Here is a 14,811-nt window from a genome sequence, read left to right on the forward strand (position 1 = left end):
TACTCTTCAGTACATCATGCACTCTTCCAATCAATGTTGCTATAAAGAATGGTGCAATGGAAAATGTACTGGATTGAAAGTCAGAGCAAGGAAGTTCAAATTCTGACTGTACTACTTAATACATTGTGTTTTTGTGCAAATCGTTTAACCTCCTGAACATTAATTTCCTCCTTTAAAAAATAAGGAGACTAGATGAGTTCTCTATGGTTGAATCCAACTCTAAGTTCTGTTCTGTCATTCATTTCGTTCTATCTTTTGTGCTTAATTTTGTTGTGAATCGAGAGCTCACCTTTTAAAGAAAAGGTTTCTGAGCAAAAGAATGGTATAGAAAAGAATATAGAAGGCATATTAATTGCCCAAGATAACCTCAAGGTTCCTTGGTTTTATCAATGTGGGTACTCCTTTTATTAGTGCAGTTCATGACTCAGCACCTTTAGAAATGTAATGCAGAGTTATTGCGGTCAATAACCACATCATTCAATTGTCAAACTCTGAGTCACTGAATTTCACGGGATCTCTGAATTGAAAAGAGAAGTAGGAAGCCATCTAGGTTAACTCATACCTGAACAATAAATCATTCCACAGCATCCCCAACAAGTGGACATCCAACTTTTGCTTGAAGATGGGGGGACACCTCTTGGATGTTGCCCATTCTACCACTATAGGTCAATTCTAATTATTATGATATTTTCCTGACTTTAAGGTTAAATATGTCTCTTCACTAGTTTTCCTACAATCTTTTGAGTTATATATTCAGGGGCCAAGCATAACTCATTTAATCTCTCCTTCCCATGCTAAAACTCTCTAAAAACTTTAAGATAGTTCTTATGTTCCCCCGTCTTCTCTCCTTTTCTCTTGGCTAAATAACCTCAGTTCCTTTACCTGATCATTAAATATTGTAGTCTAGAGGTTCCTCATGATCCTTGTCTCCCTTTTCCAAATGTTTTCTGATTTAGGAACATCTTGCTTATTGTGTTGCCCTGGAACTATATACAGCATTTCAGAAGTAGTCTGACCAAGCCAGAGAACACCTGGGCTATCATTGCTCTGGTTCTGATCACTGTGCCTCTCAATGAAAGCTAAGATTACATCAGGTTTTTTTTGACTGCCATATTGCCCTTTTCATATACACAGTTGGGGCTTCCTCTTTTGGAGCTCAGAGATGGAGAATGAGAGAGGCTGTCCTATCCCTGTTTCCTTTTCTCTCTCTGACTTTGACTCTAGGCACAGCTTTGAGAACTCCTGAGCTATCAGGTATCTGGTATTATGCCCCTGCTCACCTGCCCAGATTAGGAAACCTTGGTTCCAGTGCCCTCCCCACCTGGCCAGCCAGAGGCCCTCAGCTCTGTGGGGTTAGGGGAGTCCAACTCTGCCTGATCCCTGGTTCCTTTAAATCTAGGTCTCTGCTCTTTCCTAACCCCCTTCTACTTCTTCTCCTCCCTGGGGGGATCGATATCTCCCCCCAGGCTACTGGAGATCAGACCAGTACCTCTGCCCCTGAGGTTTCTTCTTCCTCCCACCCTGGGGATGCTGCCTGCCAGACAAACGATAACAACCGTCTGGCACCAGAGGAGAAGAGGAGAGCCTTTGGGGTTTGTTTATTTGCGATTAACCAGGAAGCGGGGGCATTATGTTGCTTCTTCAGCCCCCAAAGCAATAACAATAACTATGCCTCCCTTTGCATAGTACTTTCTGATTATAAAACATTTGCTATAGACATAACTTTGTAAGGGAGGGAGAAGAGCCATATACCCAGAGTCCATTAGTTGGTTCCAGATCCCATTGCTGTTAATATCTGCGTAACTTTAAGCAATTCACTTTTTCTCTTTCTGGGTCTCAGGTTTCTTCCTCTATATCATGAAAGGTTTAGGGCAGGGATTCTTAGCCTAGGGTCTGTGAATTTCAAAAAACAAAGTTATAACTATATTTCAATATAATTGGTTTTCTTTTATCCATTTAATACCATGATTCTGAAAAAAGGGGCCCATAGAGAGAACATCAGCAACTGGGGGAATACTGGAAAATATGCAGAAGATGATACCTGAGGGAGAAAAGGACTCTATAAGGTAGAGTTAAGGAGGAAACGTATTCCAAGCATGTAGAAATACAGGTGACAGTTTCCATCCTTTTTATATTGATTCTATTTCATCTACCCACTCAATTTGTGAATGATAGTGGGACCTCAGAATGTCATATCTCAGGCAGAAGCCTGTGAGTCAAACTTTATCCTAGGCCATTGATTTAAAGAGGCTCAAATTATCTCTTGTGAAGTTCATGTGGCCCCTAATTGCACACATGGACCACTGTGACATGAAGAAAAAGTGCTTTAGACATAATAAATACTTACTAAATGCCTATTAATTGATTACTACTATCCAGGAGCTGAAGAAGACATGTTAGACCAGGCTAAGACTTAAAGAATTCATGTCTCCAGGATGCTTTAATTGCAGACTTAACCAATAGTTGCTATAGAGGTCTTTGAAGCCCTCACTAACAATTCAGTTATGAGGATGGTTAATTTATAGGTGGCAGCTTAGTCAGCATTGGATGGTGAGTCAGAGGATGTGGTTTCAAGTCCTGGCTCTGCTGCTTGCAACTTATATGACCTTGAACAAATTACTTAATTTATCTTGGCTTCAGTTTCTTCATCCAGAAAATGAGGGCAATGGACTAGATGACCTCTAAGGTCCCTTCTAGCTCTAGATCCTAAGAACCATAAACAATAATAAACAAACCAGGAACTAAGCTAAGTCAGCATCATGGTTAGCAACCTGTTTCTTGTACCTGGAGCACTGCCATAGGCAATAATATATCTGAGGCTAGAGTCAGCAGTTTGTTTCCAAATTATGAATTATTACCCTGTTATGGGGCTTGTAGTACAGAATATTGCCGATCAGTTTGAGGTGAGAAGACTTGTCCCAGTTTTTTCTGCTTACAAGCAGTGTGTTCTTGAAAAAGTCACTTAACTGTCTTGAGACCTAATTGCTCATGTGTAAATTGGAGATAATGACCTTTGTTTTGTCTATCTTCTTGATAAGCAATGTTAACAAAGAACACCCAAAGATTGATTAGAATGTGATAGGATAATTGATTGAAGGAATAGAAGATGGATATCCTGAAGAAGAAATTTAGGGAGGGCATAATTACTGTCTTCAAGTATTTTGAAAAGTTATCATAGGGAAGAGAGTGTAAATTTGTTCGGTTTGGTCTTAGAAAGAGTTGATCAAGAGCAAGAGGAGAGAGAGAGAGAGAGAGAGAGAGAGAGAGAGAGAGAGAGAGAGAGAGAGAGAAGAAAGAGAGTGTGTGTGTGTGTGTGTGTGTGTATAAAGGTTTTTAGAAGCAGATTTTAGCTCAATATAAGGAAGATTTCTCTAACAATTAGGGTTTCTCAGAAGTAAAATGAGCTATTCTATTTTAGAGAATAGTGAGTTGTTCATCACTGGCAATAGTAAGGCAGAGCCTAGATGACCACCCATTGAGGTTGTGAGGCTAGAATTCCTTCTCAAATTGGGCTTAATTTAGATGACCAATGAGGTCTCTCCACAACTCTGAGATTCTCACACTGTGCTTACAAAATTAGAAGGAGATAATTAATCTGAAAGTGCTTTCTAAACTATAAAGTTCCTTTAAACCTGTACAAAGCTACATTATCTTTAGGTGCTTTGTAAGTGATAGAGCTATTTGAAAAAATAAAACACTGAAATCAGGGGAATATTGTAGCCTAAAAAATGCTTTATAAACTACAAATCCATTTTCAAACTGAAAAGTGCCTGAATATGTAATGAATTATTATTTTGCTATTTATTAGTAGTATTAGTTGTTATGATGATGATGATGATAATAATAATAATTCAAAACAACTCCATAAATCTTTGTTAAACACATACTTTATTCCAGTAGACCTAGGTGGTACAGTGGATAGAGCACCAGCCTTGGAGTCAGGAGGATCTGAGTTCAAATATGGCCTCAAACACTTAATAATTACCTAGCTGTATGGCCTTGGGCAAGCCACTTCATCCCATTGCCTTGCAAAACAAAAAAACAAAAAACAAAAAATCACTATCTCTTTCAAGTAACTTTTTCTATAAAGTACTCAGTTTCCTTATCTCTTAAAAGGATGAATTACACTAAATGACCACTAAGTTCTCTTCCCTCTTCTAATCCACAAATTAATCAGTCCTCTGATTATCTATGATAGTTAAGGCACATAAGCATCATAGTGGATAGAGTGCCAGACTTGGAGCTGAGTTCAAAATCAACCTCACATTAGCTCATTGTGTGACCTTGGTCAAGTCAACACTTCTCTCAACTGCATTTTCCTCATCAGTAAAAATGAGGATAATCTTAGCACCCACCTCATAATTTTCTTTTGAAGATCAGATGAAATGTTTGCAAAATGCTTTGCAAATCTTAAAGCACACCATCAATGCTGGCAACTATAATTACATAATAGAATTGGTCTCTTCAACTCTAATATTCTATGTTCTAAGGTCACTTCCAGCTTTGACATTCTATCTTCTCTGTCCTCAGGTCTCTCAAAAAACTAATTTTCTGTGTTCTATGCTCAAAGGTCTGTTTTTCAACTGACCTCTGTGGTCCCAAAAGAAAGGGATCTCAGGGTTTGAAACCTTGACTGTATCATTTGATAGTCTTGGGTTCTGACTGTTTTGTTAAGTTCCCTTTCTCTCCCTTAGGTGCCAGGGAAGTTCTTTGAAAGCCCCACCTTCTGCTTCAAGTTCCCTCTTGAGGTTTCCTCCAATATCCCATTGTAACATAAAAGTGTCTCTGTTCTACTAGAAACCATGGTGCCAGATCAGGTTTTGGCAGGTCCTGCCAGATCAGAAATCTCTGAGTATGAAACCAGGCATGGATTATATAAGTGTTTGTCATCTAAGAATCAGCCTAGCTAACTGAAAAGGCACTCATCATCAGAGTGATCAGTCATCTACTAAAAGGCCTTTTTTGTGCATCATAAACCTCTTAGGCAGTTGGGTGAAGCTTATGAACTTCTCAAAATAATGTTTTTATTTATTTAATAAAAAATATCCACAAAATTCCTAAAGAAATCAAATATAATAAAATACAATTATCAAAATACATTTTAAAAAACAAATTCACAGACCTCCCTGAAATCTATTATTTAAACCTGAGATGAAGAACCCCTGGATCAAGGTATATGTCTGGAAGAGAACCTTTTATCCCAGAAAGTTATGTTAAAAGCCTTAGACATATCATAAAGCCAGTCTGGGATTATTACCAGGGAAGAACTGAAGCAGCACAAGGACAGACAAACATTTGTGTGTTTTAGCTGCAATTCAGTGTAGTTCAACAGATTAATCATCCATTCCATGGCTCTGGGTGATTTATAAAGTTCTTCATAAGTGAAGAACGGATTAAAACTCACTAAAATGAGAACATTATGATAATCGTGTGAGACAAGGAGTAAAAGTAGTCTCCCCCAACCCCCAAACAAAAACATACTTCACAGATGGGAACACTGAGACCCAAGGGTGACAGACCTTGCTTAAGGACTAGTGCAATTTAAGGACTAAATTTGGGGACCAGGAGTTTCCTGATGCCAAGTTCAAAACTGCCAAGTTCAAAAACCTTTTCCACTGGTGCTCTAAAAGCATTTTAAAAATCAGTTGGCAGGTCAGGGATTTTGATCCCCATTTTTCAGAGGAAGAGCAAATACATGATTTTTACCAGACCAACGATAAAAACTGGAACTCAACCAGAAGACTCTTGCTGCTCCTACCCTTACACTGATGTGGTACCCGCCACAGAAGCATCAGTCAGCAGGCTCAGAGGAAATGTACCACTGGAAAATGCCTTCCTTGGAATCCTGATCTTGGGAAGACTGAGAGTTGCTGTGGTCCATCATTCAGTACCACGTGGATTCATGTTCAGATGTTTTTGTGTTCTAAGCGTAGAGAATCTTGTAGCCCTGCTGGTCATCCCAGTGGGTTACATCCTGTTTTTCTAAGCCCAAGTAATCAGAAGCAATATCCTCTGTGATGCAACAGAAACAGCCAGATGGCCCAAGTTCAAATCTCAATTGTGTAATTTACTGTGAGACTTTGGGCAAATTTCTTTGCCTCAATTTCCTCATCAATAAACAATAGCCTATATTTCTATGGCATGACATTTCAACAAGTGCTTTCCACACAGCTGCCCAATGAGGGAGGGAATAAAAGTGTTATCTTCATTTTGTGCAGATTAGGAAATTGAAGTTAGCAGAGAGTTAATGACTTAATTGAGATTTCATATGGCTAGGGTTTGATAAACATTTAATTCCTTAACCATGTCTACCCCAATTTAAAAAAAAAAGAAAAAGAAAATCCTTGTAATAAAATAGGTATAATCTTCCTGTATTGACCATGTACAAAAATGGAGGTCTCACTAAGCATTTTGAATCCACTGTCAGTGGACAGGCAGCATGAGTCTTCATCATTCCAAAGATCCAGGATTTGAATTCAGATTGTCTGACACAAAAGCCAGAATACTTTTCTTTATTCCACCTTTCTCAACCTTAAAATAACAGAATTGGACTAGAATAGGGCTTTTAAACTTTTCTGTTTCATAATTTGGCAGTTTGGGGAAGCTAATACATCACTTATCAGAATCATATTTATTGACAATATTCAAAATCGAAGGAATTGCTGAATTTCAATTAGGTTTTAAAAAATAAAGATGTAATTTTTCCCATCCAAATTCATAAAGCTTAAGAAATCCTGGAAAAGATAATTTCTAAAATTCTTGCATATGAATTGAGGTGACTGACTTGGGGCTATAAAGAAGAATTTTGTAATAATTGGGGCTATCCAACAATGAATGGGTTCCTTCAATAGGAAGTGAGCTTCCCAACAGTAGAGACATTCAAGCAGAAACTAGAAGATACCTTGAAGAGGTAGAGGTCTGATGGTTCCTCATTTGGAAAAGGGTTGCATAGTAGATGATTTCTAAGGTCCCTTTTAAACACTAGGAGTCTAAGGAAATCAAAAGAACTTATAATATTTTTCTGCATTTGGGTCACAATATAATAGCAACTTACTCTGTTGACCTTACATCTCTAGAATTCAAAGGTGGGAGGTAGATGTGTTGCAACTTTGGAAGGGAACTAACACCCAGTGAGACGATTTAATGACTCTCCTTGTCAGCCAGGTATGACTCTTGTCTTAAGTGCTATAAACAGTTGGTATGGTGGGAGGGGAGAAGTATACACAGATGGTAGGAAGCTCACAGCCTTCTTTTCCCGGGAATCATGAATTTGGTGATGGCTGCTTTGACATCTTTGTTCCTCAGGGTATAGATGAGGTGGTTCACCACAGGGTTGAGGATGGTGTATACTACATTTCCCATGATTTGGAAGTCTACAGGAAGGTCTGCCCTGTAGGCCACATAGGCCACAGCAATAGATGTATAGTAGGTGCCAACAATAAGGAGATGGGATGTGCAGGTAGAGAAGGCTTTTGTCCGGCCTTCTTTTGAGCTGATCTTCAAGATAGAGATGAGAATTCGAGCATAGGATAGGACCGCCAGGACCAGGGGTGTGAAGGAGACAGACATGGCACAGCAGAAACCCAAGAATGTCTGGAAGGTGGGGTCTGAGCAGGAAGCCTGCACCACTGCTAGATGGTAACAAAAGCAATGAAAGACCTGGGCCAGTGCGGCAAAGGTCATCTGGGATGATTGGACCACAGCTGGTATAGGTAGCAGGAGGGCAGCTAGCCAGGCACCAGCTGCTAACTTGGCAATGACCTGTGGGGTCATGTGGACTGTATAGTGCAATGGGTGACAGATAGCTACATAGCGATCATAGGGCATGACTACCAGGATAAAGGCTTCCCCACAACCAAGGCCATGGAATAAGTCCATTCGCAGGAAGCATGCTGGGAAGGAGAGGATTCTGTCACCTAACAAAAAGAGGGAGAGCATCATGGGGATGGTGGTTGTCATAAAAAGGATGTCCAGTGCTGAGAGGTTGGTCAGGAAGAAGTACATAGGCTTGTGACACAGACTCCAAGATCAGAATGTTTCCAATGACAATGAGGAGATAAAGGATGAGAAAGATGAAGAAGATAGGGAAGGTGAATGATTCTGGAAGGGAGGGGATTCCCATTAGACAAAAGGAGGTGAGGTAGTCATCTGAACTGTTACAGGCTCTTGTATCCATGGTAGGTTGAAACTTGATGTCATGGAGGATGGAAACAGCAGGGGAAAAATGGTGCCTTATAGAAACAAAATTGAGGCTTGATTTTCTAGTATGTTTTCATCTCATTGCCTTAGGAAAGATACCATTGACCAGAGCCCACACACCCATTTTCCAGAAAGCGGATGTATCTTCTAGATGCTTTTATCATGGCCATGAGAATTTTTCTAAGTTCATAATCTAAAATCTCTGTGCAGACCTTGCTCATTCTAGTCCTAGCGGACTTGGTCCCTTATCCACTAAAACTGCAAAACACATAGAACACATAGAATTACAATAAATGGGATTATTAATTTGTTAAAATAATAAATTGATTGTTAGTTCTGCTGGCTAAGGTCCAGAGACCACTGAACCTTTATATTTTCATCCCTGCCTTGTTTCAGATTGCTTTTATAACTATTTCCCTTTCTTCTCCAGGAAGGATTACATCTAGCTTCTTATATTTCTAATATTCATCAGGGATATTTATGGCAGCAATGCAAATGATTAAAGAGTACATCATGTTCATACACAACAGGATAGATAAAAAGGGAGTGGAATAGAGCTTTATGTCAAGAAGATATCTACTCCTGTGGAAATCAATGAACCTAAGTAAAAAAGAATTAAATGGTGCAGTAGATAGAGTGCCCAACCTTGAGTGAGGAAGACTATTCTTCCTGAGTTCAAATCCAGTCTCAGACACTTACTGACTGTATGATCCTGGGCAAGTTACTTAATTCTGTTTGCCTCAGTTTCTCATCTGTAAAAATGAAAAGGAAATGACAAAATAACCCTAGTGTCTTTGCCAAGTGAAGTTCATATAAGGTCTTGAAGAGTCAGATATGACTGAACAACCACAATAAAGAGAGAAAGCATGGAGAATATTTGTGTTGGAATCAAAGGAAAGATAAAAAGAAGGAATATCAGAGTGAAAGTATACTATAGATTCCCTGGACAGATGGAGGAAGTTGATGATAAAATTCTACAACCGAGTTAAAAATTAGCCTAATCCAGATATAGTAGTGATTAGGAAGTTTAGTCATCCAGATATGTTCTAGAAGTATTTTCGGTTTTTCTTAATCATTATTTTATTTCTCAGAGGCAGAGGAAACAAGAAAGGAAATTGACATTTGATAGTTTTTTGAGGAACAAAGAAAGGAAGAGAAAATTACAGGAACTCTTGGGGAAAAAAATCGTGCTATCTTAGAGCTATTGAGGAAAATTGGACAAAGTAAAACATGTACACTAGCAGACTTTAGCAAAATGGATTTCAAAGCATTCAAAGAAAGGAAGGGTGGAATCATATGACCTTAGAATTTCCAATGCAAATGGCCCAAGAGAAATGAAGAACTCTAAAAAATAAAATTTGGTTGACACAGCCAAAATTATTACAATGGGAGAAAAATGGAGGCATCTAAAGACTATTGTGACTGTGAGATAGCTCTTCAATGAGTTTAAAGTGTAAATTTACAAAAGATAGAACTAGGGATAGAAATGAAAAAAACTGTTGGGACATTGTTTAGAACTGGGGATAATAATGAAAAATATGTTAGGCCATTGTTTGGAATGAGTTGTTTGAAAGAGTAGTGAATCCTTATCACTGAAGGCATCCAAAGACTGAATGATCAAAGTTGTTATAGAGGTATATGAGAAGGAGGCTAAACCCTAACCCCCTCTGAACTCTGTTCTTACTCTAAGCTACTGAAATTTCATGATTTATCAAACTGTATCTTAGAAGAATCTGCTCTTTTTCCTTTTGGACATCTGAAAGTTTGGGAGAATTTTGTTTTCTCTCAATATTAGCAAATATATAGATTCTCAAGTTAAAGATCTTGTAATCCAATCTCCTTGTTTTACAGAATAGGAATCTGGGTTCCAAACCAAAAAAGTGACATACACCAAATTTTAGAGGAAATTAGTAGGGAAAGGGGAACTAGAATGTTATAATCAGGGGTGAAGGTTATTTATTCCCTTTCATCACTCTTCTCTTTCCCTAGTCAAATAAGAGAAACAGTGTATTGTAGTAGAAAGAATATTATCTCTGGAATCAGAGTCCAATTGGAGCCTGGACCTGGAAGATCATGACAGGGTCTCAATTTCCTCTACTTTAAAATAAAGGGATTGGGCTAGATCCTTCATAAACTTTCCTACTATAAATTCTCTGATTCTGCATTGCCCTTCTCCCCAACTACAACTTGCCTTTATCTCCAATGATCATAGATTGTCTGAATACAAGCTGATTTTCTTCCTAGTCCCAATCAGATAATTAGAGAATGATAGAAAAGAAATGAACCTGAAAACGTAAAAATTATAGGACTTTAGCATTGGGAGGAGCCATGGAGAACATCTCATTGAGTTACTTTACCAGATGGAGAGAACTAGCAAGGAACCTGCAGTCAAGAGAAACTAGGGTTGGAATCCTGATTCCACCACTTAACTAATTCTGACCTGAAGGGATTCATTTAAACTCTGTAAGTCTTGATTTACCATCTGTTAAATAGGGATAGAAATGGAAGTGTTAAGGGGGATGATTTGTAGACAGTATTATAGGCATGTGAGCTGTTCGTATTTCCTAACACAGACATGGAGTTCCCTCCCGCTGCCCAATCCAACATTCTTGGCTCTTGGATCCTTTGATGTTTCAGTTTCCCCACTAAAATGACCAACTTTTACCTTCTTACCTCCTTCCCATTCCTTATATAACTGTATCCTTAACTTCCTGACCCCCATCATTTTAAAGAGTTGGCTTCCTGCCTTTCAGTCTTTTAGCAGCCCTAGATCATTCCACCTCTGGGTCCCAAAGCACCCAATTCTCTGGTCTTGAATGCTTTGTCTTTGTCTCCCACTAGAGCTCAGAGTCAAGAAACCAAAATAAATCATCTCCTTTCTCACCTCTTTGTTTTGGTCTCCTACTACAGCTCCAGGAGATTCTGAGATGCTGAGAATCTAGAACCTCTACTCACCTATCTTTCTGATGGGAATGTGCTCTGATATCTCTCTTACTCATTGGGCTAAATAAGTAGCACCAACATTGAGCAGGGGAGTGCTGTGGGAAGGAATCTTACTCTGGAAGATCCCTTGCCTCTATAAGCCCATAATTTAGCCCTCCTCATTTCTCCTTTCATTCTTGGCTGCCCCTAGAGGGATCAATACTTCCAGGCTATTGGGATAGTCCTCCCTTTTACCCTGGGGATGCAAACTATCAGACAAACAATAATAAGCATCTATTTTCAAAGGAGAAAGCAGAAGCCCCTGGGGTTTACTGATATGAGAGTAAAGAGACATGGGGAATTGTTATCCCACTTCTCACAATAAAGCAATTGCAAAAACTAATTTGTTCATTCATTTTCCAGTCATGTCCATTTGGGGTTTCTTGGCAAAGATACAGGAGTGATTTGTTATTTCCTTCTCCAACTCATTTTAGAAATGAGGAAACTGAGGCATACAAGATTGACTTGCCCAGAGTCACACAATAAGTGTCTGAGATCAGATTTGAACTCAGGAAGATGAATATTCCTGAATTCAGGCCTGACATTCTTTCCACTACACCATCTAGCTATCCCAATTAACTCATAGAAAGACTTTTATAGTTTATAAGGTAACTTTTACATTCATACTCATAGCAACCCTGTGAAGGAGACAGGACTAGGATTATTATCCCCATTATACAGAGAAGGCAACTGAGGCACAGAATGGTGATGTAGATTGATTCTTATAGTTACACAATTGGCCTTTAGCCAAATGGAATATAGCTGTATCCGGATTCAAGAATATACCTGGGGATAGTGGAAAGATCACTGACCTACACACAGAGAGAACTATGTTCTAGCCTTGGCCAGAGACCTAAGTCCTAACCTTGGCTCATCTAGATATTTTGTCCTCTTCTGTAACAACATTATAGGAGGGCCAGTATAGATAGCATCAAAGAGAGCTGGCTCTGGAGTCCAAGGACCTGAGTTAACATCCTAGCTCTATTACTAAAATGTGAGGGACACCTGAAAATCACTGTCCTCTCTGGGCCTCAGTTTACATACCTATAAAAGAAGCTCATGCTCTATTGAAATAGCAGCTCCTTTATGCATACCTCTGATTTTTTTAGTTTTTCCATGTTGTATTCACATACATACATATACCAATATGTGGAGGCACACAACACACATCCTATTTCTCTAGTGTTACAAAGCACTGGCCCCACCAGAGTTAGAACAAATGTGGGACAGAGGGGACTTTGCCCAAAGGCACTGATAATTGAGGGGGGGTGCAACCTGGAAAGAATAATTCTTTCTTCTGCCCTTCTTCAAATCTGCTTGAACATCACCCCTAATCTTGTCACTGAAATGGCCCTCTTCTGGAATGCACTTTCTTCAGCCTCTGCAGGGGGGAGGACTAGGCTCTCTGGGGGCTTTGTCAACATAATATGCCATTTTCCTCTCCCCTCCCCTATCAATAATAGTCTTTGCTCTAATTTTTTTTTCATGAGAAACAGAACTAGAGCAAGCAATTATTATTCCTTGGGTAAATTCAGTTTAGTTGGGAGAGAATCAGAAAAACACTTTTGGAATTGAATTTTAGAGTATAAATAGAAGTTTAACAGGTCAAGGGAGGATACAGCATGATTTAGCCCAATGGGGAGGGGAGATATCAGAGCAGGTTCCCCCCAGAAAGATAGTTGAGTGGAGGTTGTGATATAGAGAGTTCTAGATTCCCAGTATCTTAGCAAAAACCCAGGTATGAGGAAACAGTCTCAGCAAAGGCTCAGAGGAAAGAGTATTTATTTGGTTTTTTTTGGGGGGGGAGATATGGAGTCACCTGTCTGAAGCTTGTCTCTAGGCAAAGAAAAGGGGATAAAAAGACTTGGAATAGTGAGTTATTACAAATTTTAGAAGGTTTTGAATGTCAGAACCAGAAATCTGAACTTTAGTCCAACAGTCCAAATGCCTGAAGATGTTGACCAGAGAAGAGATACAATCAGACAATCTGCATATAAGAAAGTTTGGTCTGGCAGCCTAAGAGAGATAGATTGAAGTAAGGAGGGTAGAAAGGCAAGAAGACCTGCAAAGAGATTTTTTGGAGGTGTATCCACAGGATATAGGAACATACTAATATGAGAGGAAGGGTGATGGAAAAGTTCAAGATGGATATAAGTTTAGAAATAGAGTTCAATGGCATTAGCCTGGTTGATGGGTGCTACCACAGCAATTGTAAAGGAAGAGGGAAAAGCAGTCCAATTTAATTCAATAAGCACCTATTAGACATCTACTCTGTGTTAGCTGTTCAATTTGCAGAGGAAAACAGACATATGGAACTCTCCCTCAAGGGGCTTACAGTCTGGGGGTGGGGGAGAGGAGCATGATACAATATACAAACAGATACATAAAGTCAATAGAGTTTGAGAATTAGCAATATGGGGATTCAGGAAAGACTTCTTGGAGGAGGGGGAAGTTGTACTTATTCAAGAGAGAAACTAAAGATTCTAAGAGGCAGTGTTGGATAGGGTAAGGAAACATATAGGGAAGGTAAGGGGAAGAGTTAATAGCTCAATTTTAGACAAGTTGAATTTGAAATGCTCTTAGAACTGATAGAAAGGGGCAGCTAGGTGGTGCAGTGGATAGAGCACCGGCCCTGGAGTCAGGAGTACCTGAGTTCAAATCGGGCCTCAGACACTTAATAATTACCTAGCCGTGTGGCCTTGGGCAAGCCACTTAACCCTATATGCCTTGAAAAAAAAAGAACTCATAGGAAAAATGGAAATAGATATCTGGATTTTGAGAGATAGGTTAGGATTAGGATTAGGATTAGGATTGTTTGTGTGTGTGTGTGTGTGTGTGTGTGTGTGTGTGTGTGTGTGTGTGTGATATTCACATCTGTGAAATATATCTATGTCTGGGAAATATAGCTTTATCTATCTGGAGAGATAGATCTATCTAGATCTATATCTATATAGCTCTCTCTCTCTCTCTCCCTCTCTCTCTCTCTCTCTCTCTCTCTCTCTCTCTCTCTCTATATATATATATATATATATATATATCTGTATATATATTATATATTATATATAAAACCAGTTATCTATCTGTTTTGCCAAAGAGCCACCTTGTTAACATAGAAGTAGAAGCTATGAGAGGGACAAAAGAGAGCACTGAGCAGGGTTTCTTGGCTTTTTTATGTCTGGTGAAGCCTATGGACTAGTTCTCATGAAATGAGAAGGCTCAGCTATCCTGTTTACTCTCCATTTTACTGGAGTACCCTCTGATTTAGTCTATTGTTACAAAGAAAACCAATCAAATCAAAATCTCTTTTTTTAAAACCCAAGTTCACAAATCCTCTGAAAACTATTTACAAATCCTTTGTGGACTCTCTGAACCCCCCAGTTTAACAATACCAATATAGAACAAGAAGAGAAGCTGGCTAAGGACAAAGACTTAAGAACAGGCATAAATATGATCTGATTTGGTCTCTCTCTCTCTCTCTCACTCTTTCTCCCCTCCCTATCTCTATCTCTCTTGTCTTTTTTTTCCTAGTGATATATACTAATTTTTCCTGAAGCTCCAATTTTCTAAAGAAAGTTTTAAAGGAAAAAAAATGCCACATCCAAGTTCTGAAGTTTCCATCAAAGTGCCTGC

The 14,811-nt window shown here is 39.0% G+C and overlaps 1 protein-coding gene across 1 annotated transcript; it reads right to left on the reverse strand.

The window, feature by feature from the left end:
• Positions 1–7,239: 7,239 nt before the first annotated feature.
• Positions 7,240–8,176, reverse strand: LOC141507177 (olfactory receptor 2AT4-like). Its single transcript, XM_074214601.1, is given in 2 exon segments — positions 7,240–8,014; positions 8,016–8,176. Coding segments are annotated over 2 exon segments (936 nt in total).
• Between the last annotated feature and the right edge of the window lie 6,635 nt (positions 8,177–14,811).

The sequence above is a fragment of the Macrotis lagotis genome, chromosome 1, assembly GCF_037893015.1.
Source record: "Macrotis lagotis isolate mMagLag1 chromosome 1, bilby.v1.9.chrom.fasta, whole genome shotgun sequence".
NCBI classification, from domain to species: domain Eukaryota; kingdom Metazoa; phylum Chordata; class Mammalia; order Peramelemorphia; family Peramelidae; genus Macrotis; species Macrotis lagotis.